Source organism: Hyperolius riggenbachi, chromosome 7 (assembly GCF_040937935.1).
Source record: "Hyperolius riggenbachi isolate aHypRig1 chromosome 7, aHypRig1.pri, whole genome shotgun sequence".
Lineage (NCBI taxonomy): Eukaryota > Metazoa > Chordata > Amphibia > Anura > Hyperoliidae > Hyperolius > Hyperolius riggenbachi.
Genome location: NC_090652.1, coordinates 165,401,709 through 165,428,102, shown reverse-complemented (window position 1 = coordinate 165,428,102; position 26,394 = coordinate 165,401,709). Strand labels below are relative to the sequence as shown.

At 43.4% G+C, this 26,394-nt stretch overlaps 1 protein-coding gene across 1 annotated transcript in view; it reads right to left on the bottom strand.

Annotated features, from left to right (window-relative positions):
* Positions 1-384: 384 nt before the first annotated feature.
* The window catches only part of LOC137525720 (WD repeat domain phosphoinositide-interacting protein 2-like), a 50,899-nt gene continuing 24,889 nt past the window's right edge, over positions 385-26,394 (bottom strand). Inside the window, exons 5-7 of the mRNA XM_068246897.1 lie at positions 25,581-25,688; positions 11,196-11,323; positions 385-1,321 (exon numbers count right to left, since the gene is read on the bottom strand). Coding sequence (XP_068102998.1) covers positions 1,209-1,321; positions 11,196-11,323; positions 25,581-25,688 — 349 coding nt within the window. The 3' untranslated portion in view covers positions 385-1,208. The remainder of the gene's footprint in view (positions 1,322-11,195; positions 11,324-25,580; positions 25,689-26,394) is intronic.

Genomic DNA, 26,394 nt, shown 5'->3' with positions numbered 1-26,394 from the left:
TCACTGCAAATTTGTTTTCTTCAAAAATTGCCACCACCCTATACAAGTTGAAATGATAAATATGGCAGCTAAGGGCCTGTTTCCACTAAGTATGAATTCACAATGTGAATTTTCACATTAACAATGTAACCAATGTCAATGGAGCAATATCCATTGAAGGCGACTTTTCACATGCAGAAAAGATGTCTGCACCAAGCATTGTGTCCCATGTAATGATTGTTAGACGCATACAAATTAGCATTAAAATTTGCATAAAAACTAAATTGCATATAGGAAAAATGTATGCAAAATGTAATATCCGTAAGTAAATATTGTACATAAATTATTTCAGTGTGTTCTGGGTGTTGCAGAGTGCATAACACAGTATTTAACTGTACCACACTATCATGGGCAAACATGTTCAGCATTTAATTACATGGGTAAAACAACAGAATATAACAAATAAGAAAAAAAAAGCAAGTATTTGGTATGCAGGAAGGAAAAACAAACAAACAAACAAACAAAAAAACACTACTGCAAAGAAAAGAAAATATTGTTGAGCAAGTAGAAAGCTGTATCATATATAGGCAATTATTCCTCAAACATAACTGAGGAAGGAATGCTGCAGTCTTGAAACATGTAGTAAAGATTCTGGGACGTGGTTTTGCTAGAGATGTAGCAAAGTTGTACAACACTGCTTTGGTCAAATGACAGCTTGAACTTATTTCACAATGAGATGACTATACAAGTCTGCATTTAGCTACAACGGCAGAATGGTGGAATAAGAAACAATTATAATATATTCACAGATGAGCCTTTTTTTTACTTTAGCCAAGAAAAAAAATCATAAATATATACACACAATATATTTTACACACTTTAAGGTTTTAAAAAGATTTGTAAATTAGTGTAGCAGTTTCTATCATTTCTAGGCTTGGTTGGCACACAGCAACATGCTAAGCGACAGACCATATCCTAATTTGGCAACCAGACAACAGCTAAAATTGCACTAAAATTGAAGTGAAAATATCTGTATCAATCCCACTGTTTAAAAGAACCCATACTATACTCTGAAGGACCCAAATATTTTCTGAAGATTTCAAAACTGCATCAGATATAATATTTCCCTGACTTCTGCAGAAGTCCATAGCAGCAAACGCACGAGATATTCCTCATGAAATTGTCGTGCGAGTTTGTATCTACAATGACAAACTGCTAATGTGGAATATTCAATCTGTTCTCAAAACCATGGGTGGGGTCTCGCTGTCTTCATCTAGTCGCAGAGCGTGAGTGTCCTCTTCCAGGCTTGTACCACCCACAGCTCCAAGTTCATCTGAAAAGGCTATATGGACAAAAAACATAGAATAATTATTTTTGGGGCATATTTGGAGCATATTTGTGTGCAAGTTTATTCTCCCTTAACTTATCGATAGTTACCTGCTGTGCTTACGTGAAATCTTTGCTCTGACCGATCCGCTGAGCAGATCATTCAGAAACAGTGTTATCAGTCTGTCGACAGACTGTACACACGCTCTACTGTCGCTGGAACGCCCACCCAGCGGGAGGGTCTGATGGACCAGTCGTTCCTTACAGTAGTGCGTGTGTACGCACCTTAATGGGTCCAAGCGCTGTCGTTCCCATCTATTCTCTGCACTACCGCCGGCGGTAGTGCAGAGTATAGAAGGATACTGCAGCGCCTGGGACCATTATTCAGCGACTGTGTGCACCGCCTTTATCCTTCCCCGATGTTCAGTGCGGGGAAGAGAGAGAATGCGGCGACGTTGGGTGGCAGAAGGGCAGAGGGAGGGGGCGTGGACATGCCACTGGAGGAGGGGTACAGAGGACAGTGACAGAAGACAGCCTCTAGCCCCCCTCCCTGCGCTCTAACAGCGGCTGGACTACCAGAGAGAAGCGGAGACCAAGGCAGCCAAAGAGAAGGGGAGACCAAGGCGGTCAATCAAAGAGGAGAAAAGTGAGTGACAGAGGCATCAGCCAATCAGGCTGATTCAGCATGCCTGTCACTTCTCTTTTGCGTCTGCGTACGATCTTAGAGCCTGGGTGCATGGGGAGAGAAACTCCACATGAAAAAAAAAAGTAAGAATGATTTTAAACTTTTCAATTGCCTGATTAGCATCCTTTCTACTAATATATCAGCCTGCAATAGAGAAGTTATTGTGTATTTTATGACTAACAGTTACTCTTTTAAACAAAAAACATTTCTTTGTTATAGCCGATACAATTCTTTAAATAAATAAGCACGGTTCCTACTTTCTGATTCATAGAAGCAGACATATTGTTAATATCCAGTGCTTTCAAATATGCTCATCTGCCATCTCTGCCATAGGCAGTTATGTAACAGAGGGGAGAGGCCAGATTACAACTAGTGATTATACACAAAGGAGGGTGAATTAAACACGCTTTTTTTTTTCAAACACGCAGCTAGCACTTTGCTAGCTGCGTGTTTGGTCCGATCGCGTCCGATCACCGCCGATCCGCCGCGATACATGCCCCCCCGCATACCCCTTGCGCAGCCTGGCCAATCACCGCCAGGCTGTGCTATGGGGTAGATCAGGACTCCATGTGACGTCATGACGTCGATGACGTAACTCCGTTCGTCGCCATGGCGACGGTGGAAGCCCTCAAGGAAATCCCGTTCAGAACAGGATTTCCGGATGGGCATACGAGCCGGCGGCGATCGGACTGTACGATGGGACGCCGCAGGGGAAGGGGGGGTTGAAAGCATGTAGCTAGCGCTAGGGTAGCTTCATGCTTAAGGTAAAAAAAAAACTCCCGCGGCCGCAAGGGAGGTTAACTTCAAAATGGGAACAACTACATCAAACCTCTATCACACAAATTTAAAATACACACAAACACATACAAATCAGAAGTAGACTTTCATATATTTTAGATTCAAATATACACAACTGAAGTAGTTCAAGCCTTTTATTGTTTTAATATTGATGATTTTTGCATACAGCTCATGAAAACCCAAAATTTCCCATCTCAAAAAATTAGCATATTTCATCCGACCAATAAAAGAAAAGAGTTTTTAAAACAAAAAAAGTCAACCTTCAAATAATGATGTTCAGTTATGCACTTAATACTTGGTCAGGAATCCTTTTGCACAAATGACTGCTTCAATGCGGCGTGGCATGGAGGCAATCAGCCTGTGGCACTGCTCAGGTGTTATGGAGGCCCAGGATGCTTCGATAGCGGCCTTAAGCTCATCCAGAGTGTTGGGTCTTGCTTCTCAACTTTCTCTTCACAATATCCCACAGATTCTCTATGGGGTTCAGGTCAGGAGAGTTGGCAGGCCAATTGAGCACAGTAATACCATGGTCAGTAAACCATTTACTAGTGATTTTGGCACTGTGAGCAGGTGCCAAGTCGTGCTGAAAAATAAAATCATCTCCATAAAGCTTTTCAGCAGATGGAAGCATGAAGTGCTCCAAAATCTCCTGATAGCTAGCTGCATTAACTCTGCCCTTGATGAAACACAGTGGACCAACACCAGCAGCTGACATGGCACCCCAGACCATCACTGACTGTGGGTACTTGACACTGGACTTCAGGCATTTCCCTCTCCCCAGTCTTCCTCCAGACTCTGGCACCTTGATTTCCGAATGACATGTAAAAGTTGCTTTCATCCGAAAAAAGTACTTAGGACCACTGAGTAACAGTCCAGTGCTGCTTCTCTGTAGCCCAGGTTAGGGGCTTCTGCCGCTGTTTCTGGTTCAAAAGTGGGTTCATGCTTCTATCTGCTGAAAAGCTTTACGGAGATGAAGATTTCATTTTTCAGCACGACCTGGCACCTGCTCACGGTGCCAAAACCGCTGGTAAATGGTTTACTGACCATGGTATTACTGTGCTCAATTGGCCTGCCAACTCTCCTGACCTGAACCCCATAGAGAATCTGTGGGATATTGTGAAGAGAAAGTTGAGAGACGCAAGACCCAACACTCTGGATGAGCTTAAGGCCGCTATCGAAGCATCCTGGGCCTCCATAACACCTGAGCAGTGCCACAGGCTGATTGCCTCCATGCCACGCCGCATTGAAGCAGTCATTTGTGCAAAAGGATTCCCGACCAAGTATTGAGTGCATAAGGGCTGGTTCAGACGGACGTCTGCGTAGCGTCGCGTCTGGGGGTGTTGCGGCGGCTGTGCGGTCAGGATTTCTATAGCCTTCGGTCGCGTTCTGATGCGGTCGCGTTTTTTTTTTCCCGTAGGGGAACATTAGCCGTCGCGGTTAGCCGCAGCCCGAACGCTCGCGAAAATCGGGACCCGAACGCCGAGTTCGGGTAAAAGCGTGCAAAAGCTTGGAGTAAACTCTCCCATTCACTTGAATGGGAGCGTTTACCGCGACGTTCCGAACGCTTGCGGTAAACGCTCCGCAAGCGTCCGTCTGAACCAGCCCTAACTGAACATAATTATTTGAAGGTTGACTTTTTTTGTTTTAAAAACACTTTTCTTTTATTGGTCGGATGAAATATGCAAATTTTTTGAGATAGGAAATTTGGGTTTTCATGAGCTGTATGCCAAAATCTTCAATATTAAAACAATAAAAGGCTTGAACTACTTCAGTTGTGTGTAATGAATCCAAAATACCATATTTTTCGGACTATAAGACGCACTTTTTCTCCCCCAAAAGTGGGGAGAAAAAGTCCCTGCGTCTTATAGTCCGAATGTATGCCAGTGTAATGTGCAGGGAAGCCCTTACATATCCGGCGACACTTCAAGTTCCACTCTAGTCCATAGACGGCAGCCATAATCCACTTCTAGCTTGGTGCCCTCCATCCTCCTCCTGGCCAATAGCAACATAGACGCTGGGCCCGCACGAAGTGCTGTCAGGCCTCCAGTGATTGGCGCAGGGCAGCGACAATCACAATACAGCGCTCAGCCCCGGACACGCTTGTTGTGCTCGCTCGAGTTTCTGTTGGGCTTCCAGTGATTGGCGCAGGGCAGCGCCAATCACGATACAGCACTCGCCGAGCAATCACGCAGGCTTTGTTGTGCCCGCCCAAGGTGCTGTCGGGCCTCCAGTGATTGGCGCAGGGCAGCGCCAATCACAGTACAGCGCTGAGCCCCGGACACGCAGGCTTTGTTGAGCCCACCCAAGATGCTATCGGGGCTCCAGTGACAGCGCCAATCAAAATACAGCGTTCGCCCCGCAATCACGCTACAGCGCTCCTGTGCTCATCTCTGACTCTGTCCCACAGAGGTGGCTGTGAAAGCGTCAGGAGTCTGGGGCAGTGTATATGCACAGCCGACTCCAGCCCACAGTGACAAGCTGTAGTAAGCAGCTGACAAGGGCTCAAGCAGGATAACCAGCCGATTACCAGCCTATCAGTGGCCACTGGATGTTGTCTGCCACACACAGCAAAGAAGCTATTCCAAGACAAGAGAAGCGGAGGAGAAGGGTGAGAACCTCATAGCAGGCAAATAACTTTCCTAAGCCATTTTGCAGTATGATTTGCCATCATCTGATTAACAAATTTGAGGGGAAAGGTCCATAAGATGCCCTTGCACTAAAGATGCACCTAGGTTTTTTTCCTCAAAACCTGGGTGCGTCTTATAGTCCGGAGCGTCTTATAGTCCGAAAAATACGGTATATGAAAGTCTAATGTTTATCAGTACATTCCAGAAAATAATGAACTTTATCACAATATGCTATTTTTTTTAGAAGATCCTGTACATTACTTGTCTCCTATGTTGCTGTCACTTACAGTAGGTAGTAGATATAAGATGGAACTGACAGGTTTTTGTATGCTCCATCTCTTCATGGGGGTTCTCAGCATTTCATTATTTACAAAAGCAATCCCTGAAAAGGTTCTATACAAATATGCAGGTCACACCTTTCCTGTTTGCACACTATTCAAGCAGTTAGATAGATCAACCAGCGCTCACTAAGTACTTTTGTAAATAAAGGAAACCCTGAGAATCCCCCCATGAGGAAATGGACTAGTCCAAAATCTGTCAATTCTAATTTCTACTGCCTGCTGTAAGTTACAGCAACATAGGAGAAAAGTAATACTGTAAATCACATTTTACTTGGGAGAAATGTACTTTTTATTTGAGTATTCATGTATTTTTTAAATTTTTCGCGATAGTGGTCCTTTAATCTTCTCAACTGACAGTAGACATTGTGGTCTTCCTTTAAGGTCACAGTGAAAAGCAAAAGTTCCAAACAGTAACTGTACGCTTGATACAATAAAAAAAAAAAAAAAAAAAAAAGAGAGAAAGTGAGTTCACTCCAAAATAAATGCCTAATACTCAGCAATACTCCTCTAGCGGTGCAACATCCGCATGAAGAAAGGCATAGGTATACAATCAAGTAGAAAAATTCCAGGAGCTACTCGCCATATTAGTAAAACTTCCACATCTTTAATTCCATATCTTCATAAGACACCAGGCATGATAAAAACATGTTTTATTCAGATGGCACAGAATACAGCAGATTGGAGGTGTGGAGGAGGGTCGACGATCGTTTTGCCCCACGATTAAGGCTTTTTCAAGACCCTGTACGCTTGCTTCAACAAAAAGGTTAATTTCCATTGCTTAATGGCGTGATGGAATATTGGACACAGAAGTTGGATTAGGTCAGTGATCTGCAAACTTGGCTCTCCAGCTGTTTAGGAACTACAAGTCCCACAATGCATTTGCCTTCATGCATCTTGACTGTGGCGGTCAGACTCCTGCAATGCAGTGTGGGACTTAACTGCTGGAGAGCCAAGTTTGCAGATCACTGCACTAGGTGAAATGGCACATAAGTATTACGAGGCTCCGGCCGGTAGCCTCTATACCAGCGCTGGGCAAACTATGGTCCACGTGTGCTGTTACACCGGCCTGCCAACGGGCGGCTGAATTCCTGGCCTTCCCCCCTCCCTCCCTATAAAATAGCGAGTGGACAGTGGGGGATTTTGAAACCCACCTTCGCTCGCAGAAGTCCCGCGTCATCTCCATGGCAACAGGATGTCACATGATACGACGCCAGGAAGCGCCAGCACATTACACGCTGGCAGCCAGAGTGTACTACGCTGGCATGTCCTGATGTCATAAGACGTCCTATTGCCATAGAGACAACGCGGGACTTCTGTGAGTGGGGTTGAGCTTCAAAATCCCCTGCCGCCCGCTCGCTATATTACATAGGGGGGGGGGTGGAATTTAAAGAATGCGGCCCACACAATGCAGCACGGGACGTGTTAAGTTTTCCCAAGCCTGCTGTACACTCACTTGTTCCTGTGTGCTGCTCGCTGAGGACCGGGCACTGATCAGTGTGATCCCATCTTTACCCAATCAGCTGTGATCTGAGGGTTGTTTGCCGACCAATGTTAGCAAGATATCACCAGCTGGGTGATAAGCTTTCATTTGAAGAGGCGATTTGCAGTGTGTGACAGTTACCAGACGCAAGTGTCTGCCAAGCATCTCAGAGTTTCCTCAGTTTGACTTACAACAGCGTGCGAAAAGCAGCCAGCGTTAAAACCAGCTACTGATTGCTGGTGATGAGTGTGGTAGTTACCAGCTCCAGGTGCCGTCCCAGTGTCTTGCTACTTCGACTTATGGTAGCAGAGAGCCAGCGTTAGGTCAGCTGTTAGTCGTTTGTCTCAGATTTTCTTTAGACCATGCCCCACTTTGCCAAGGAAACTCTTCAGGATAGATACCAATAGAAGGAAGGCTCTGGATCCAATAGAGCCTTACTCTCTACTCTCTACAGCAGAGTTCCCTAAACATGTCCTCTGGGCCCACCAACAGTACATGCTTTGCAGAAAACCACAAACATCCACAGGTGAGGTAATTTCGAGTCTCAGCAAGCCGATTAACTACCTCGGTGGATTTATACAAAACATGCACTGTTGGTGGGCCTTGAGAACATGGTTTGAGATGACTGCTCTACAGTATGTTCGCTCTACCGCTGGCACACATTGAATTTACGCCCTTCAATACTCTTCAGTGGGCTTCGGAAGTACTTGTGTCGAAAGTTTGGCACAGCTGAAAGACTGGCACAGCTGTACTGCACATGAGTAAGCCCAGACTCTAGGGTGCGCAGTACAGCACCGCTCTTCTTCGAAAGTACTTGGGGATGTGAGAACTACCAAAGCCTGCACGAGGATTGCATAAGATGTATTCAAGAAGCAGGCAAAAACTTTCATCAAGACAGTCGTGAAACAAGGGGATGAAGTGAGGACTGGGAAGGCTTTATGAGACCCAGAGCCTTCCCTTTACAAAAGTATGTAACTTTTTTTTCTAACCCCACTTCAGGTTCACTTTAAAATCTTTCCATCAGTTTTGAGATGTGTAGATAAAGAAACGGATGACTGAACCATTTCCTGCACAGGAGGGGTTGTTACCCACTCCTCAAATTACACTGCGATAATCACCTTGTAGTTAGAAATTTGTAGAGGTGGTGGTAAGGGGTTAAAGCTTCCAGCAGTGTATGGTTATGGTCTTGACTCCTCACAAAGACATTCTCCTTTATCTGAGTGTCTCCTCCCAGTATGGACATCAGACGAGCCCAGAAAACAGGAAATACTGCAGATAGCCAGATGTGTTGTAAAATGACAAGCAGCCAGTCAGGAGTGGTGAATACACATCTCCCTGGCGCATTCATGTAAAAGAGTAAAATATCAGTAATCTTAATATTTTACTAGGTCTAAACCTAACTCTACTCGCACACAGAACCCTCCCTCTCAGAGAGTAATTGCCGGGCATAAAATCAATTCTTTATTATTTTTATCTGGTAAACCAGTAATAAGGATGTTAACAAGGAAATCCAAAAATTAAAAATCACTTATTTTTCTTCTCCATAAAACATCCTTCCTCAGTTTCCCTGGCCCTTATTTGGTACATCTGCTGCACAAAAGAAGTTGCAAGGCATGCTGGGTTTTCTTTTTTACTTTCCCCTCAGACTTAAAGTGGAACCAAATTAAAAATACAAGATTTCAGAAATAAAATCTATTTTCTAAATTATAATAATAAATAGCAGCCTTTTTTCAGCCGCATGATGACAAATATAAAATATTTTACATTTATTGGAGAAACCCCTCCCTTCCTTTCAAATTACCGGGACAGAATCCGGCAAACTGGTGGAGTAGATAGTGTCCAGCAAAGGAGAAATTGCTAATGGCTTCCACCTGTATAACCCTAGTTATGAAAAGAAAAGGGTGAAAAGCATGCACTGAAATGCTCATAGGCTTGAAGGAGTGTTTATTTATCTTTGTATGTGTCAGAGTGGTGCAACTAAATATTTTGAACTAAAAAAAAAAAAAAAAAGTTTGGTTTGGGTCCGCTTTAACTAATGCAGCCTCGTTCCCTCCTGTTTTCCCCTCCCACACGTCTGTTCCTCTCCGATTGGCCAATATTTCTCAATGCACTTCCTACTGCAGACCTGGGTGGGAGTACCTGAAGACTGGGAGGAGTGCTGGCAATGATACACAGAGTAAGGAAGGAAATTATGTCAGGATTGGCTTCAAGATAGACAGACGAAATGGAAAATCCTAAAAAGGATTTTGTTTTTTACTTTAGAAAAATCACTAAGAAAAATGTGGACAGTGCAATACATATGTTATGTAAGTAGAGCAAGTATTTATCTATACATACAATGTTTTTTTCCGAGATAGTATAGCTGACAGCTCCACTTTAACCTACCCACCTGCCGCAATGTGTGGCAAAAGAGAAATTTGGTCTCATGGAGGCGGACGATAAAATCGCGAGCGCCAAGGCTTCCCGATACGCAAATTGTGGCAATCCTCGGTGCCCGTGATTTTATCGGGTGCCTTTGTGGGCCCAAATTTCCCTTCTGTGCTACAAATCGCTGCATTTAAAATGGCCTTTTTTCCTGTTCCTGCATTGCTAGCTAGTTATATTACAGCACTTCTAGCTCCCGGTTAAATCTCCTCCAATCGGCTTAGTCTGTTCCCTGCATGCTGTGAAGAGTTGATGGGTTGGTAGCAAACACCATGTGCAGGAAATGGTTCTGACCATCAGCATATGTATTTGGCGACTTCAGAACTGAAGGGATGATTATTACCAGAGAGTACATGCTGTGTGCAGAACTAAAGTTCTCCTAGTACTAGTGGTAATGTGAGCCCTAATATACAGTATTAGAAAAAATAAATATACTGTAAACCGTGTTTCAAGAGAGGTAATTGTATTTAAGAGAACTTGAGACTATCTCTTCCTTCTTAAATCAAGCAGTAAAAGGATTCAAAAGCGAAAAGCCTACATTCATACAGGTTCATCACACGGCCAGCAGATCATTAGCCTATCTTAGGAGTCCATTGGTCGGATTGGCCTTTTGGCTGTCTGCTAAAGTAACCCAATCCCAAAAAGTACTGCAAATTCACATGCTGTATAAGTTAAAGGAATACTATCGATTCACATATTTTTTTCAATTGACACAGGAATTGTTTGGGAAGTGCTGCTAAGCACTGGTGTATACATTTTAGAAGCAACTTCTTTGTTTACTGTTATCACTATACATTCAAACTTTACTGACGCCAAAACGGACGGCTGACTGAGCCATGAGGAGAGGGGAGATTCCCCTCACACTTGGTCAGTTAACTCTATGTGTAGCTCTGTGTGTGACAGAGAAGAGAGCTCCCAACAGCTGCAGCTCATGTGTCCTGTGTTTCTGACTGAAGTGTCTGAAAAGAGCAGAGGAAATGTAACTAATTGTCACTGCTTTTTCATACTGTTTTTGCTTTCAGAGTTTGATATGTTTGATATTTGCTTTCTGTAGTCTGATATGCAACTCTGGCTGTGCATTGAAGCAGACACCCCTTCTGCAATTGATTTGTCCCAATATAGCTAAATCCTACCCTCAATAAATTACAGTTTTTGACTCTGAGATTTAACATGAAAAGTAGGAAAATGTTTACACAGCTACTTAGACATTATTTGCACACTGTCATTTTAGAACACTTGGGTATCGATAGTATTCCTTTAAGATAATATCTCCGATAACTACAAGCACAACCATGAAAGAACCCTCCCAAAAGTGCTTGCTCCCTATGATATTTATACATTTCTGAGAACCTTCTCATTTATTCAAGTCAAAGCATATCCAAAATAAAGGTAGCTTCAACTAGATGGCATTTTGTGTTGTAGGTGTCCAGTTAAAGATTTTTAATGGTTTTATTTGCATTTGTACTATATTTAGTACTACTTTAGTGAAAGGATTAATTTAAAAAATGTGCAATGAAAATCAAGCAAACATTTACCATGATTTGTTGGTGATGTTGAGTATGTGTCTTTTGTTGCTGCACCACTATAGTTCTTTGATACTAATGGTCTTTCATGTGATGCTGACTCTAGAATTTCATTGGCAGGCTCCATACTACCATCCAACCTGAATGAAAGACAGAAAAATTAATGACCACCAATTTTAACTAAAACAGGACTGCTCTAAAATGATTGCAGTTTTGTGTATGGATTTGGTGATAAACACAAATGTCCTTTCAGAACTGCATCCACAAGACCCCCCCCCCCCCTTTTTTTTTTTTTTTTTTTTTTTTTAACTTTTCTGTGATCTTCTAAGAACCAGGTGTGGGTAGTAAACTTTCACCATCTAAAAAGGATATTTTTAACAAAACCTAAGCCAGATTTGTACGATCACTTCTCTTTCCAGTTCTTGGAGATGCTTGGTAAATCAGATCCACTTGCATACCCTACATGCTGCCTCATGACAATATTAGACACTACGTCACTCACATAACCAAACAAAAAAAACCATAATGGAAGCGAGGAGTCAGGGCAGCACCAATTTGTCCAGAAGACCACTTGAGGCTTTGGGAGGAGACATACACACATATAGGTTATATGGGGGGAAGAGATTACAAAAAAAATAAATAAAAAAAATATAGAAATAGGCTTAAAAACATGGCCAAATATTTCTAGCAGATTTAATGCTGTGGTCGAATCTTCCACTGATCGCAACATACCCAAATGATACGATTTTGAGTGTTTTTTCAACTTTAAAGGTGCAAAGGTGAGAGCGATATGGAGACTGACATATTTTACATAGTTATTTGGGTTAAAAAAAAAAGACATACATCCATCGCGTTCAACCAGAGAACAAAGTACAACACCAGCCTGCTCCCTCACATATCCCTGTTGATCCAGAGGAAGGCGAAAAACCCTTACAAGGCATGGTCCAATTAGCCCCAAAAGGGAAAAAAATCCTTCCCGACTCTAGAAGGCAATCAGATAAAATCCCTGGATCAACATCATTGGGCATTACCTAGTAATTGTAGCCATGGATGTCTTTCAACGCAAGGAAAGCATCTAAGCCCCCTTTAAATGCAGGTATAGAATTTGCCATAACTACTTCCTGTGGCAATGCATTCCACATCTTAATCACTCTTACTGTAAAGAACCCTTTCCTAAATAAATAGCTAAAACGTTTTTCCTGCACGTGCAGATCATGTCCTCTAGTCCTTTGAGAATGCCTAGGGACAAAAAGCTCATCCGCCAAGATTTTATATTGCCCTCTGATGTATTTATACATGTTAATTAGATCCCCTCTAAGGCGTCTTTTCTCTATACTAAATAAACCCAGTTTATCTAACCTTTCTTGGTAAGTGAGACCTTCCATCCCACGTATCAATTTTGTTGCTCGTCTCTGCACCTGCTCTAAAACTGCACTATTTATTTATTTATTTCCCTTTAAGCAATACTGGTTGGCTGGCTGTCCTGCTGATCCTCTGCCTCTAATATTTTAACCACTTAAAGAGAACCTGTACTGAGTAAAAATATTTAAAATAAACACATGAGGTAACTTCAAATGAACGTTACATAGTTACCTTGCCATCAGTTCCTCTCAGAAGCTCACCATTTTCTTCAGACAATGATCCCTTCCAGTTCTGACAACATTTTGTCAGAACTGAAATATATCAGTTGCTGTCAGTAAAATATCAGTTGCTGTCAGTTATAGCTGAGAAGAAAACTGATGTACCAGGTTATGTCCATGTTTCCCTAGGGCTCAAGTGGGCGATGTTGCAGTTTAACTGTGTGCTGACCAGAAAGCGGTTATGGATAATGGCAATTTTCAAAATGGAGGACGGAAAATTCACTTGAACACAGTGAACAAACAGGACGCGGGACAGGAAAAAGACACTGAGGAGTAGACTACATGGAAGGTAAGTATGACTTGTGTATGCTTATTTTGACTTTTAATTTTCAGTTCAGGTTTTCTTTAAGGACCGGGCTGTTTTCTGATCTGTGCTGCGTGGGCTCTCCAGCCTACAGCACAGATCAGCAGTGAGGCAGGGCGACCAGACTCCCCCCCCCCCCTTTTTTCCCCACTAGGGGGATGACATGCTGGGGGGGTGGTCTGATCGCCGCCGCTCCGTGTGGCCGGATTGGGTGCTCCTCAAAGCCCCCCTCCGCAGTCCTATGCCTCCCTCCCTCTCCTTCCCTCCATGGGCGGCAAAGGACGGCGATCCGTCCTGCGCCACCTCTGATAGGCTGCAGCCTATCAGAGGCCGGGGATCGCCGATCTCCTTTACGGCAGCAGTGCCGTATTGATGTAAACGGCGGGGATTTCTTCCCAGCGTGTTTACAATTAGCCTGTGAGCCGCAATCGGAGGCTCGCTGGCTGTTCACGGAGACACCCTCTGTGAACTGACATGGAAAGGCCACTCGAACGCCCGTTTCCATGTAAAACCACAAACTACCAGCCGTCAGAACTGACAAGATTAGCCACATGCTTGTTTCTGGTGTGATTCAGACACTTCCACAGTCAAATAGAGGAGCAGGGCTGTCAGGCAAATGGTATTATTTAAAAGGAAATAAATATGGCAGCCTCCATATCACTCTCATCTCGGGATCACATTAAGGAATTACTAGGTATGGTGGTAGATTTTCCTTTTGAGGGCAGGGCTATTACCGTCCTATAGCTAGGTTTAGGGGGCCTTAATGTAAAAGGTCTGAATAATAAGGGTTGGGCTGAGTGAACCCAAAGGTCAGTGAAAATAAGTTACTTACCCAAGAAGGTTCCAGAGGCTTCCTACATCCTGCTTGAAACCACCACCTCAGCCAGAGACCCCCTGAAAGATCACAAGCCCGCTCCCCTTTCAGCAAGAGCGTAACCATACTGCACGAGGATGGCCATATCAGACAAGCTCTTGTGATTGGGGGCAGGGAGGGCAATGCAAGAGTTTCTCTCTACTTAGGTATGTATCAAACTTTTTTTATTTTTTTTAATTTAAATCATGCTGAGTACACTTTAAGGTTAATGATCAAGCAGAAGAAAGGTTAGGATTAGGCACTGTTTAAAAAGGTTAACGTTAATAAAAAAGGCAAGCATAGAGTTAAGGGTAGGGCTAGTGGAGGGGTTAACATTCGGTACAAATCTAAAAGTGTACGGAATGTCTAGCTTACACTCATAAAACTGTACTACAATTTGTAGTGGGAGCACCTGGCGCTCAGAATGATGAACCAAAATGATATAATGTAGATAATCACAATATTAGATCAGTCGAGCATCAAATGCGGGGAAGCACTGTAGGGGCGGCAACGCCTTTCTCAACCCACAGTGAATTGCCCGTCTTACACAAGTCTCGTGACAGTACCTCTAGACTGGATCAAATACCCCAACCGAAGATGGTGCCTTTTCCTCCTGTAGTGTAATCCGTTCCGGAATAAGAAGGAAAGAGAAGGATCAATAGCGCAGCTAGGTTCAAAGCTCGCGCGGAGATACTCCGTCCTTCCCTCTCCACATCCGCCGGTAGTGACGTCGCCCTTTGCGTTTCACCGCTCTCCAACCAAGTGTCGGCTTACTTCCTGGATAAGGGCATACAAAGGGGACAAAACTAATTGTGCAGACTGCGCTAAGTGTTGGTAACGCTGCGCATAAGAATGCACTTACAGGATGGATTCTTGATTTTATTGCATATAAAAATGTATACACATTTTTATATGCAATAAAATCAAGAATCCATCCTGTAAGTGCATTCTTATGCGCAGCGTTACCAACACTTAGCGCAGTCTGCACAATTAGTTTTGTCCCCTTTGTATGCCCTTATCCAGGAAGTAAGCCGACACTTGGTTGGAGAGCGGTGAAACGCAAAGGGCGACGTCACTACCGGCGGATGTGGAGAGGGAAGGACGGAGTATCTCCGCGCGAGCTTTGAACCTAGCTGCGCTATTGATCCTTCTCTTTCCTTCTTATTCCGGAACGGATTACACTACAGGAGGAAAAGGCACCATCTTAGGTTGGGGTACTTGATCCAGTCTAGAGGTACTGTCACGAGACTTGTGTAAGACGGGCAATTCACTGTGGGTTGAGAAAGGCGTTGCCGCCCCTACAGTGCTTCCCCGCATTTGATGCTCGACTGATCTAATATTGTGATTATCTACATTATATCATTTTGGTTCATCATTCTGAGCGCCAGGTGCTCCCACTACAAATTGTATTACTTTTCTTTAGGGGTTGAGGACTGACCCTGAGTACACCCAGGCTGCTCCATCCACTAGTGCGCGACTGTTTGCTCCTCCTTTTTACTGTTTCTCTCCACAGGTCCTGGTACAGTCAGCAGCATGGTGGACATTTTTGATTACAGACGTAATCATTCGATTGATACTGATAATATGTTCAATGATGGTGATATTAATGTTAATGACGATTTAGAACATTCCTTTGCAGGTCTTAAAAACATGCTTATGAAGGAACTCACACTTAAATGGGAAGTTTGCACCTTAGAATTATACAAATCGGAGCGGGTAATTCCGCTTAGCCTTAGATGGCAGCTTCAGCTTAGTGAAGATATTAGAATGGAAGGAGATGATCCAGAATGGTTAGAATTCTTAGAAGGATGTTCATTGAGAGCCATGGAGATCATCACAGCAAGGAAAGCAGCTAAACTTAAAACTGTAAGTTGTGGGATAGATCTCATAAGGGAACAGATGGCTCCCCTGAAGGCCTTGGAGGATTACTCCACACTTTCCAAGGCCTGTCGGGAGGCCATGATTAAGGTTGAAAAGGTGATTAAAGAAAAAAAGTGCAAGAAATTTAAACGGGATAAATTGGATTGCAGGTCCAAAAACATGTATAAATGGCAGAAGCCTAAGAAACCCCATATCCCCAAACCCATAGAACTTCCACCTGAGGACAGAAATCCTCCCCCACCCAACCCACGTCATCCAACTCCCAAGCAACCGAACCCACGTCCACGTTATAATCCGCACAGACCATACTATCCACCCAGAGGCCGGCCATATGACCCATCCATACCCACCTATAATAGATACACTCCTATAGAACCCAGAACCCCTTTTCAGGAGACCTCATGGTACCATCCTTCCCCTCGGAGGATGCCATATGGTTATCCAATACGTCCAAAAAGACCCGTGGCCCCGACCCCTTATTATCCTCCACGACCCAAACCCCCACCATTGCCCCAGAGACCGAAACCACTACCCCCAAGAAAAAAACCCCCACCATACGACCAACGGGTATACGAGGAGGGCTGGGACAGAAAAAGGTTCCGAGACGACGAGGAAGAAGGGGAGGAAGAAAATTACACTCCAGACATAAAAAGATTAAGAGAATAGAATCTGAATTTGATGGTATCTTTGAGGTGGGTGGTGTAACTATGACAGAGGACAAGAAAAAGATTTTAGACAAGGGCCTCAAATTTGTTCCTGACACCAGGATGAATAAATTTGAAACGTACATCGATGTTAATAAATTTATTAGGAAAATTAATATCAAAAAAAGTTTTTTACAACAAACCGCCCCATTGCGTACCAGCCAATCCCCTCCTATGTATCAACACACCGATCTCAAAAAGCCATCCCTGTTTAACCCTTATCTTTTGAATAACAAACACGTGGATATATTTAAAAAAGTGATTCTGGAGGAATTGGATGATATCAATATTGAAAGTAATCGTCATGTCAAATCCAATTTTACTAGAAAAGAACAATTGCTGCTACGGGAGATGAGTAAAGATGAAACATGTGTTGTAAAGGCAGCTGATAAAGGGGGAGGTATCGTTGTTTGGGAGAAAGATGCGTATATTCAAGAGATTCAACAACAACTGAATGACATTGAGACCTACAGACCTCTAAAGGGGGACCCCACTATCAAATATAGAGAGGAACTGGAGGTTCTATTGAAAGATGGTCTGGAACAGGATATTTTGACCCAAAAGGAATTTGATTACTTGAATATCAAATATCCCAGGAGACCGGTCATATACGTGCTCCCCAAGCTACACAAAGATCAGGAAGCCCCACCCGGTAGACCTATTGTATCGGGTATTCACTCGGTAACCTACCGGGTGGGGGAGTATCTTGACCAATTTCTCCAGCCCCTGGTCACAACCACCCCGGCTTTTCTAAAGGACACCCTCGATGCTATTTTGCACATTAATGAGGTCAACCGGATGGTCCAAGGGATAGACCATCCGGTTTACATCTGCACTGCAGACGTGAAGTCATTGTATACATGTATACCTCAAGAGAGATCATTAGAAGTCATTGAGAATTACTTGGAGAGTGGAGGAAACTTACTGACACCCCAGATAGAATTTTTGAAAAAATTATGCACGTTTTCGTTCACCAAGAATTATTTTTGGTTTGAACACCGGTTCTATAATCAACAACGGGGAGTAGCCATGGGAGCAAAACATGCTCCCAGTGTAGCTAATTTATACATGTCAGCATGGGAAGAACAACATTTGGGGAGTTACAGGGGGGGACCATTGATATCTTGGAAAAGATTCATTGATGACTGTTTGTTTTTTTGGGATGGAGACGAGGAGTCACTACTCTCGTTTTTCTCCCATATAAACAACAATCAATGGAACCTGCAATTTGAAGTGTCATACAGTCTTACATCTGCAAATTTTCTAGATCTTAGTATATTTTTAGTAGAGGGACTGTGGAGAACCAAATGTTTCTTTAAGGGAACAGACCGCAATTCTTATATTAGGTATGACAGCTGTCATTACCGTCCATGGCTCAGCAATGCCCCTAGAGGACAAGTTTGCAGAGTCATGAGAAATTGCTCCTTTGAGTCTGACTATTGGGAGCAATCTCACATTATAGAAGAACGGTTTTTATCCAAGGGATACGACGCGAATAGTGTACGTAGGGACAGAGAAAAAGTCCTACAGGAGGGACGTCCAGCCAGATTATTAAAAAAACCCTCACAGGCCAGAGACAACTCCAAAAATGAGTTTTCCTTTATCACCACTTTTTCAAAAGACCACCATCACGTTAGACACGTTATGGAAAAAAATTGGGGTATTCTTAAACAGGACCCGATCCTGGGCCCCAATCTCCCCAAAAAACCCCGCATAATTTTTAGAAGGCCACCCAACATGAGTAGCAAATTGGTAAAAAATACCATTTCGATACAAAGGCCCCACATGTTCCCCAATTTGAAGGGTTTTTTTCCATGTAAAAAGAGTCATCTTTGCAAAATTTGTGAGTTTGGGGGGAGAGTCACAAAAACTTTCAATTCTCGGGTGAATGGGAAGGAGTTTAAAATTCACCAATCTCTTACTTGCACTACCAAATATGTAGTTTATTTGGTCATCTGTCCGTGCGGTCTGCAATATGTGGGCCGCACGGGCAGAATGACCAAGAAACGCTTTTCGGAACACATTTATAATATTCAACATCCTGATGACAAATCACACAGTATTCCGGAGCATTTTGCTGAGTGTCATAATAAGTCCCCTGATGGCATAAGATGCTTTGCAATCGATTGTGTTAAACCTAATTGGAGGGGTGGAAACACTATCAAAACATTATCCCAATTAGAGACACGATGGATTTACCAGTTAGATACACTGAGACCAGGGGGTTTAAATGCCCATATTGATCTTAATTGTTTTATTAGAGATGAATAACCAATTTTATGATTATATTTCAATTCTTATAGTTTTTATATGTTTTAGTCTGCTGAATATGTTTCATATGTTTTATGCATTATCATAGCTTCTTTGATATAGTAGTATCATCTGTATTTATTTGAGTGTACATATATTGTAACTTTAGGACACACATTTGTCCCTTCCTGCCTCCTGTATTGTCGGCTAATTAATGGGAGTGGTGGGAGGAGGATCCATTCAATTATGTACATCTATATAAATCCTGCTCATTTTGTACAAAGTATCCCCTGATGAAGGCGTGAGGCCGAAATCCGGATCAAAAGAAATTTAAAAAGGGATACACATTTTTATATGCAATAAAATCAAGAATCCATCCTGTAAGTGCATTCTTATGCGCAGCGTTACCAACACTTAGCGCAGTCTGCACAATTAGTTTTGTCCCCTTTGTATGCCCTTATCCAGGAAGTAAGCCGACACTTGGTTTGAGAGCGGTGAAACGCAAAGGGCGACGTCACTACCGGCGGATGTGGAGAGGGAAGGACGGAGTATCTCCGCGCGAGCTTTGAACCTAGCTGCGCTATTGATCCTTCTCTTTCCTTCTTATTCCGGAACGGATTACACTACAGGAGGAAAAGGCACCATCTTCGGTTGGGGTATTTGATCCAGTCTAGAGGTACTGTCACGAGACTTGTGTAAGACGGGCAATTCACTGTGGGTTGAGAAAGGCGTTGCCGCCCCTACAGTGCTTCCCCGCATTTGATGCTCGACTGATCTAATATTGTGATTATCTACATTATATCATTTTGGTTCATCATTCTGAGCGCCAGGTGCTCCCACTACAAATTGTATTACTTTTCTTTAGGGGTTGAGGACTGACCCTGAGTACACCCAGGCTGCTCCATCCACTAGTGCGCGACTGTTTGCTCCTCCTTTTTACTGTTTCATAAAACTGTACTGTTTACATGATCTGACACCCCAACCCTTTTTTTTTCTAAAACTTTGACCTCCAAACCAATGAATGGACAAGCTGAGACTCACCCACTTCCATGAGACTATGGTGAGATCCCCAAACTAAGTTGGGAGAATAGGAAGGTGATGCTGAACAACATCCTCCATTTCATAAAAAACTCAAAGTAGGAAACAATATTGACAGATTAAAATACCTTGTCTGTGCTTATGCAGCCATGGAAGTCTGCATATTTAAAACAAGCATGAGTCAACTTAGAAGAAATACAGTGGGTTGCAAAAGTATTCGGCCCCCTTAAAGTTTTCCACATTTTGTCACATTAATGCCACAAATATGCATCAATTTTATTGGAATTCCACGTGAAAGACCAATACAAAGTGGTGTACATGTGTGAAGTGGATCGGAAATCATACATCATTCCAAACATTTTTTACAAATAAATAACTGCAAAGTGGTGTGTGCGTAATTATTCGGCCGCCTGAGTCAATACTTTGTAGAACCACCTTTTGCTGCAATTACAGCTGCCAGTCTTTTAGGGTATGGCTCTACCAGCTTTGCACATCTAGAGACTGAAATCCTTGCCCATTCTTCTTTGCAAAACAGCTCCAGCTCAGTCAGATTTAATGGACAGCGTTTGTGAACAGCAGTTTTCAGATCTTGCCACAGATTCTCAAATGGATTTAGATCTGGACTTTGACTGGGCCATTCTGACACATGAATAGGTTTTGTTTTAAACCATTATATTGTTGCCCTGGCTTTATGTTTAGGGTCATTGTCCTGCTGGAAGGTGAACCTCCGCCCCAGTCTCAAGTCTTTTGCAGTCTCCAAGAGGTTTTCTTCCAAGTTTGCCCTGTATTTGGCTCCATCCATCTTCCCATCAACTCTGACCAGCTTCCCTGTCCCTGCTGAAGAGATGCATCCCCCGAGCATGATGCTGCCACCACCATATTTGACAGTGGGGATGGTGTGTTCAGAGTGATGTGCAGTGTTAGTTTTCCACCACACAAAGCGTTTTGCATTTTGGCCAAAAAGTTCAGTTTTGGCCTCATCTGACCAGAGCACCTTCTTCCACATGGTTGCTGTGTCCCCCACATGGCTTGTGGCAAACTGAACACGGGACTTACAGTGCATGACTAATAGTTGTCCTATAGACAGAGTCTCCCGCCTGAGCTGTAAATCTCTGCAGCTCGTCCAGAGTCACCATGGGCCTCTTGACTGCATTTCTGATCAGCGCTCTCCTTGCTCGGCCTGTGAGTTTAGGTGGATGGCCTTGTCTTGGTAGGTTTACAGTTGTGCCATACTCCTTTTACTTCTGAATGATCGCTTGAACAGTGCTCCGTGGGATGTTCAAGGCTTTGGAAATCTTTTTGTATCCTAAGCCGGCTTTAAATGTCTCAATAACTTGATCTCTGACCTGTCTTGTGTGTTCTTTGGACTTCACAGTGTTGTTGCTCCCAATATTCTCAGACAACCTCTGAGGCCCTCACAGAGCAGCTGTATTTGTACTGACATTAGATTACACACAGGTGCACTCTATTTAGTCATTAGCACTCATCAGGCAATGTCTATAGGCAACTGACTGCACTCAGATCAAAGGGGGCCGAATAATTATGCACACACCACTTTGCAGTTATTTATTTGTAAAAAATGTTTGGAATCATGTATGATTTTCGTTCCACTTCTCATGTGTACAGCACTTTGTATTGGTCTTTCATGTGGAATTCCCAAAAAATGGATTCAGGTTTGTGGCAGTAATATGACAAAATGTGGAAAACTTCAAGGGGGCCGAATACTTTTGCAACCCACTGTATAGAGGCGGACAAGAACATAAACTTGGGTATGTAGCAGGAAAACACAACTGTGAGGCTAGTTTACTAACCCAGGACTGAACTTAGCAAATATGGAGTATATTTTCATACATATTAAAGATTTATTTTTTACTACAAATGAGTAACGTTCGTGAGAAGTGGTTATGTTAAAGTGGAAGAAAATACAAATCTGACACCAATTAAAACCATATTACCAGGTCCAGATGGTTAGTAAGACTTTAGAACCACTATAAGAACATGACATTTACATGTCACATTTGGTCTCTATCAACTCCTTTTCATGCTGATAAAATTATATACTGGTTTACAAATTATGAAGCCCTGTCCAACAGAAATATGGACTTACCCAGTATAAGGCTGTTTACACACTAAGGCGTTACAGGCGCACGTTAGTGCGCCTGTAACGCTCCCCCAACGTAACACAAGTGGGCTGTTCACACAGCCCACGTTGCGTTACATGTAACGCTGCACGTTCTCCGGAAAGTGCAGCATGCTACGGCGTTAGAGCGGCTATAGCCGCGTTAGACTGTTTGCACATGTGCAGTGGGGGGCGGAGAGGAGGCGGGGAGAGCCAGCTACAGTAGCCGCGCACATGGCTACTTAATATTCACTGCACTGGCGGACGCTGATTGGCCCGGCGGGACCACGTGATGCGGAGTGTCTCGCTCCGCATCACGTGGTCCCGCTGGCCAATCAGCGCCACTCTGGGAGACCTTATAGGAATCGAGCCGCCTAACGCGGCTCACTCTACCGTCCTCACTTGCAGCACCATACGTTGTGTTAGGTGCACGTTATGCGACCTTAACGTAGCACCTAACGCAACGTCTTAGTGTGCAAGTAGCCTAAATGGAAGTGGGTGTTTTGATTGGGGATGATAATATAGCAAAACAAACACCACATGCCTCAGACATTTTGATTGGGCATGAAAAAACTGCTTAATCACAACCTGCAGAGCCTACAAAAGGGCTTTCCAAGCAGCCCTCAAAAAGTCCTCCATTACCAACAGAAATACTAAATATTACTGGGAATTTCTTTCTGAGGGCCAAGGTACTCTTACAATCCCAGACTGGCCTTAAGCATCGTACACGAGGACTGACATGCACAGTTATCTAGATTTATTCCCTTGGGAGACAGTTTGGGGTTCAATTTTGTACAGATGCACTGCTAGCCAAAACAATCTTCATGGTTTGTGCTCAGCCATGATGGACCAGACTAATCACTCGCCAACGTATTGCAGTGTATCGGGGAGCCGCTGTACACTCCTTGACCTAGAACCACCTAGCACAAGGCTTTAATCTGAGATAAAATATGATCCATACCATACACCTGCCCCCAACTTAAAAATGTAAAACCAATTTAAAGGAGTAAACATATTGCTTAAAGTGGACCCAAATTAAAAATACAAGATTTCAGAAATAAAATCTATTTTCTAAATTAGAATAATAAATAGCAGCCTTTTTTCAGCTGCATGACGACAAATATAAAATATTTTACATTTATTGGAGGAACCCCTCCCTTCCTTTCAAATTGTCGGGACAAAATCCGGCAAACTGGTGGAGTAGCAATGGAGCAATTGCTAATGGCTGCACCCAGTATAACCCTAGTTATGAAAAGAGAAGGGTGAAAAGCATGCACTGAAATGCTCATAGGTTTGAAGGAGTGTTTATTTATCTTTGTATGTGTGAGAGTGGTGCAACAAAATATTTTTAATTAAAAAAAATGTTTGGTTTGGGTCCTCTTAAGTTTTTGGATTACTATAAATATTTTGCATAATAAAAAGGACACAAAGCATGTTTATCCAGTGATGTAACCTATATCAATGTAAATGCTTAAAGGACTTACGAGGCGAATCTACTAAATAAAGTTATTTACCTTATTGCAATAGCTGACCTCAGACCAAACGATTGGCGTCTCCCTTGTCATTTTCAGACTCGTCTAAATCCACGCTTCATTACACAACCCGACCCTCCCTTGGGTCGCCTTCTCTTATGGCGATTAGAATCGCCGCTTTAAAATTCAAATGCCTACGTAGGTTCGCATAGCCGCAATTGCGGCTGCGCAGGTTTCCAGCCCTGTCTGCGGGCCGACCTAGCTCCGTGCACGCTGAACTACGTTATGTAGCGGCAATAGCGGCTATGCGAACCTACGCAGGCATTTGAATTTTAAAGCTGCGATTCTAATCGCCATCAGATAAGGCGACCCAAGGGAGGGTTGGGTCGTGTAATGAAGCGTGGATTTAGAGAAGAGAGAGTCTGAAAATGACAAGGGAGGCACCGATCGTCTGGTCTGAGGTCAGCTATTGCAATAAGGTAAATAACTTTATTTAGTAGATTCGCCTCGTAAGTCCTTTAATCATGGGCTGTTTAAAATGACACCCTTTCACATAGGGGACCAGGGTTCAAATCCTAGCTAGAACAGTAGCTAACCAGTAAAGAACCCTTGGGCCAGACTCTCAAACACTCCAGGTTGGCCTACTGAGTGGAACCCAATTGGCTGCAGCTCTTATGCGGAAGTGGTGAACAGACTTTGCACAGACATAGGTTGATCCAGCATGAACCTCTGTGCTTAGCTTTGCCTTGTGTCATGTATCGTTTAAAGAAGTGATGGCTAACCTTGGCACTCCAGCTGTGACAAAACTACAAATCCCATCATTCCTCTGCCTCCCCGAGTTATGCTTAGAGCTGTCAGAGTATTGCAATGCATCATGGGGTTTGTAGTTCCACCACAGCTGGAGTGCCAAGGTAAGCCATCACTGGTTTAAAGGGAACCTTAACAGAGGGATATGGATGCTTCCTTTTAAACAATACCAGTTGCTTGGCAGTCCTGCTGATCTCTTTGGCTGCAGTAGTGGCTGAATCACACACCTGACACAAGCATGCAGCTAACCCAGTCTGACTTCAATCAGAGCACCTGATCTGCATGCTTGTTGAGGGGCTGTGACTAGAGAGACAGGATCAGCAGGAAAGTCAGGCAACTGGTATTATTTTAGAAGGAAAAATCCATATCCTTCTCAGTTTAAGTTCCCTTTAAATAATAATGTAAAGGAAAGTTATTGAAAGTTACATTTTATACATTGCAAGACTACTTAAATAGATAAGAAAACATTGTTTACTTATTCTGACCAAGGGTTTTCAAAAATGTATGCAACCTACAACTGCTTTTAAAATTCTGCTGCAGAAACCGGTTTGCTCTTCTCACGCAAGAACTTTTTGTTCTCACTTTCATTAAAAGGCCAGCAAGCATGCAACTCCATTCAGTTGTATGCATAGCAGTTTATCACTGCAGCTGGTTGTAGTTTGGGGGGTGATGACAAATAATGTGCTAAAAGAGCAAGTACTAAAGTGCTTAAAGAGGAACTGTAACGGTAAAACGTCCCCTGGGGGGTACTCACCTCGGTTGGGGAAAGCCTCAGGATCCTAATGAGGCTTCCCACACCGTCCTCCGTCCCTCGGGGGTCTCGCTGTAGCCCTCCGTACAGCTGTGATGCAATATTTACCTTCCTGGCTCTTGCGCAGGCGCTCTGATGGCTGTCGGCTCCAAAGTAGGCGGAAATACCCGATCGCCGTCGGGTCCGCTCTACTGCGCAGGCGCAAGTCTCCGGCGCCTGCGCAGTAGAGCGGACCCGACGGAGATCGGGTATTTCCGTCTATTTCCGAGCCGAATGCAGCCACAGCGCCCCCGCTGGAGCCAGCAAAGGTAAATATTGAAATTACAGTCTGGCCTGTCGCCGGCTCTTCAGAGGGCTGCAGCGAGACCCCCGTGGGCCGCAGGACGGCGTGGGAAGCCTCATTAGGATCCGGAGGCTTCCCCCACCCGAGGTGAGTACCCCCCAGGGGATCTTTTTCAAGTTACAGAGTCTCTTTAAATCCTAAAAGAGCCTTCTGCAGCCAGTTTTGGTTGAGAAATTTTAATCGCCTGGTAAATTATTATTTTTAAACATATTGCATTAGAGCCATTTCATTTTACCTGTGTTGTTTCATTAGCGTACATTCACCACCCTCCTGTGGGTCCAGGTTATATATGTAAAGGTAACCATCTGCGGCACCCACAAGTAAACGTGGGATCTTTTGGATCCTAAATGTAAATATCATAGATTATAGGTTAACACATCAAGAATATAAATAGGTAACAATAATAAATACAGCAACTATAATTGCCTCCACCTCCCAAAGACGTGTGCTTCTATAAAATCATGACAGCAGTTAAAGAATAACTCAAGCGAGAGGGATATGGAGGCTTTTTATAGATTTCATTTTAAAGGGGCACTATGGTTAAATAACTGCTTATAATATCAATATATTTTATTTAATATAAAATATGTGCAATTGTAGCAATGTTTAACACATATTGTGGCAGGATAAAAGTCTATTTCAATATTACATTACCCTTAGTTAGAGAGGAGTTGCGTCGGCAGAGGAAATTATCTGACGCCAAATCAGCACATACCATTGTGCAGTAGGAGGCAGCGTATCAGCTTTTTGAGCTGCTGTTTTAATTCCCCGTTATATTTTTCAAGAGAGGATTCCTCCAACTACTAACTGCTCCCTCGAGCAGTTTTACTACTCATCTAAGCCGCCGTACGTCTCAGGACATTGACGTACGGCTCTGATGAAAAAATGCTCCCCTCTGAGGCATCCCAGCTGGCTCAGGAACGGACACATATTGTTGTCCATTGCTGTGGAGACCAGCTCTCTGCGATGTAGCTGTGTCCTGCATTATTTTCATCAGAGCCGTACGTCAATGTCCTGAGATGTACGGCGGCTTACATGAGTAGTAAAAC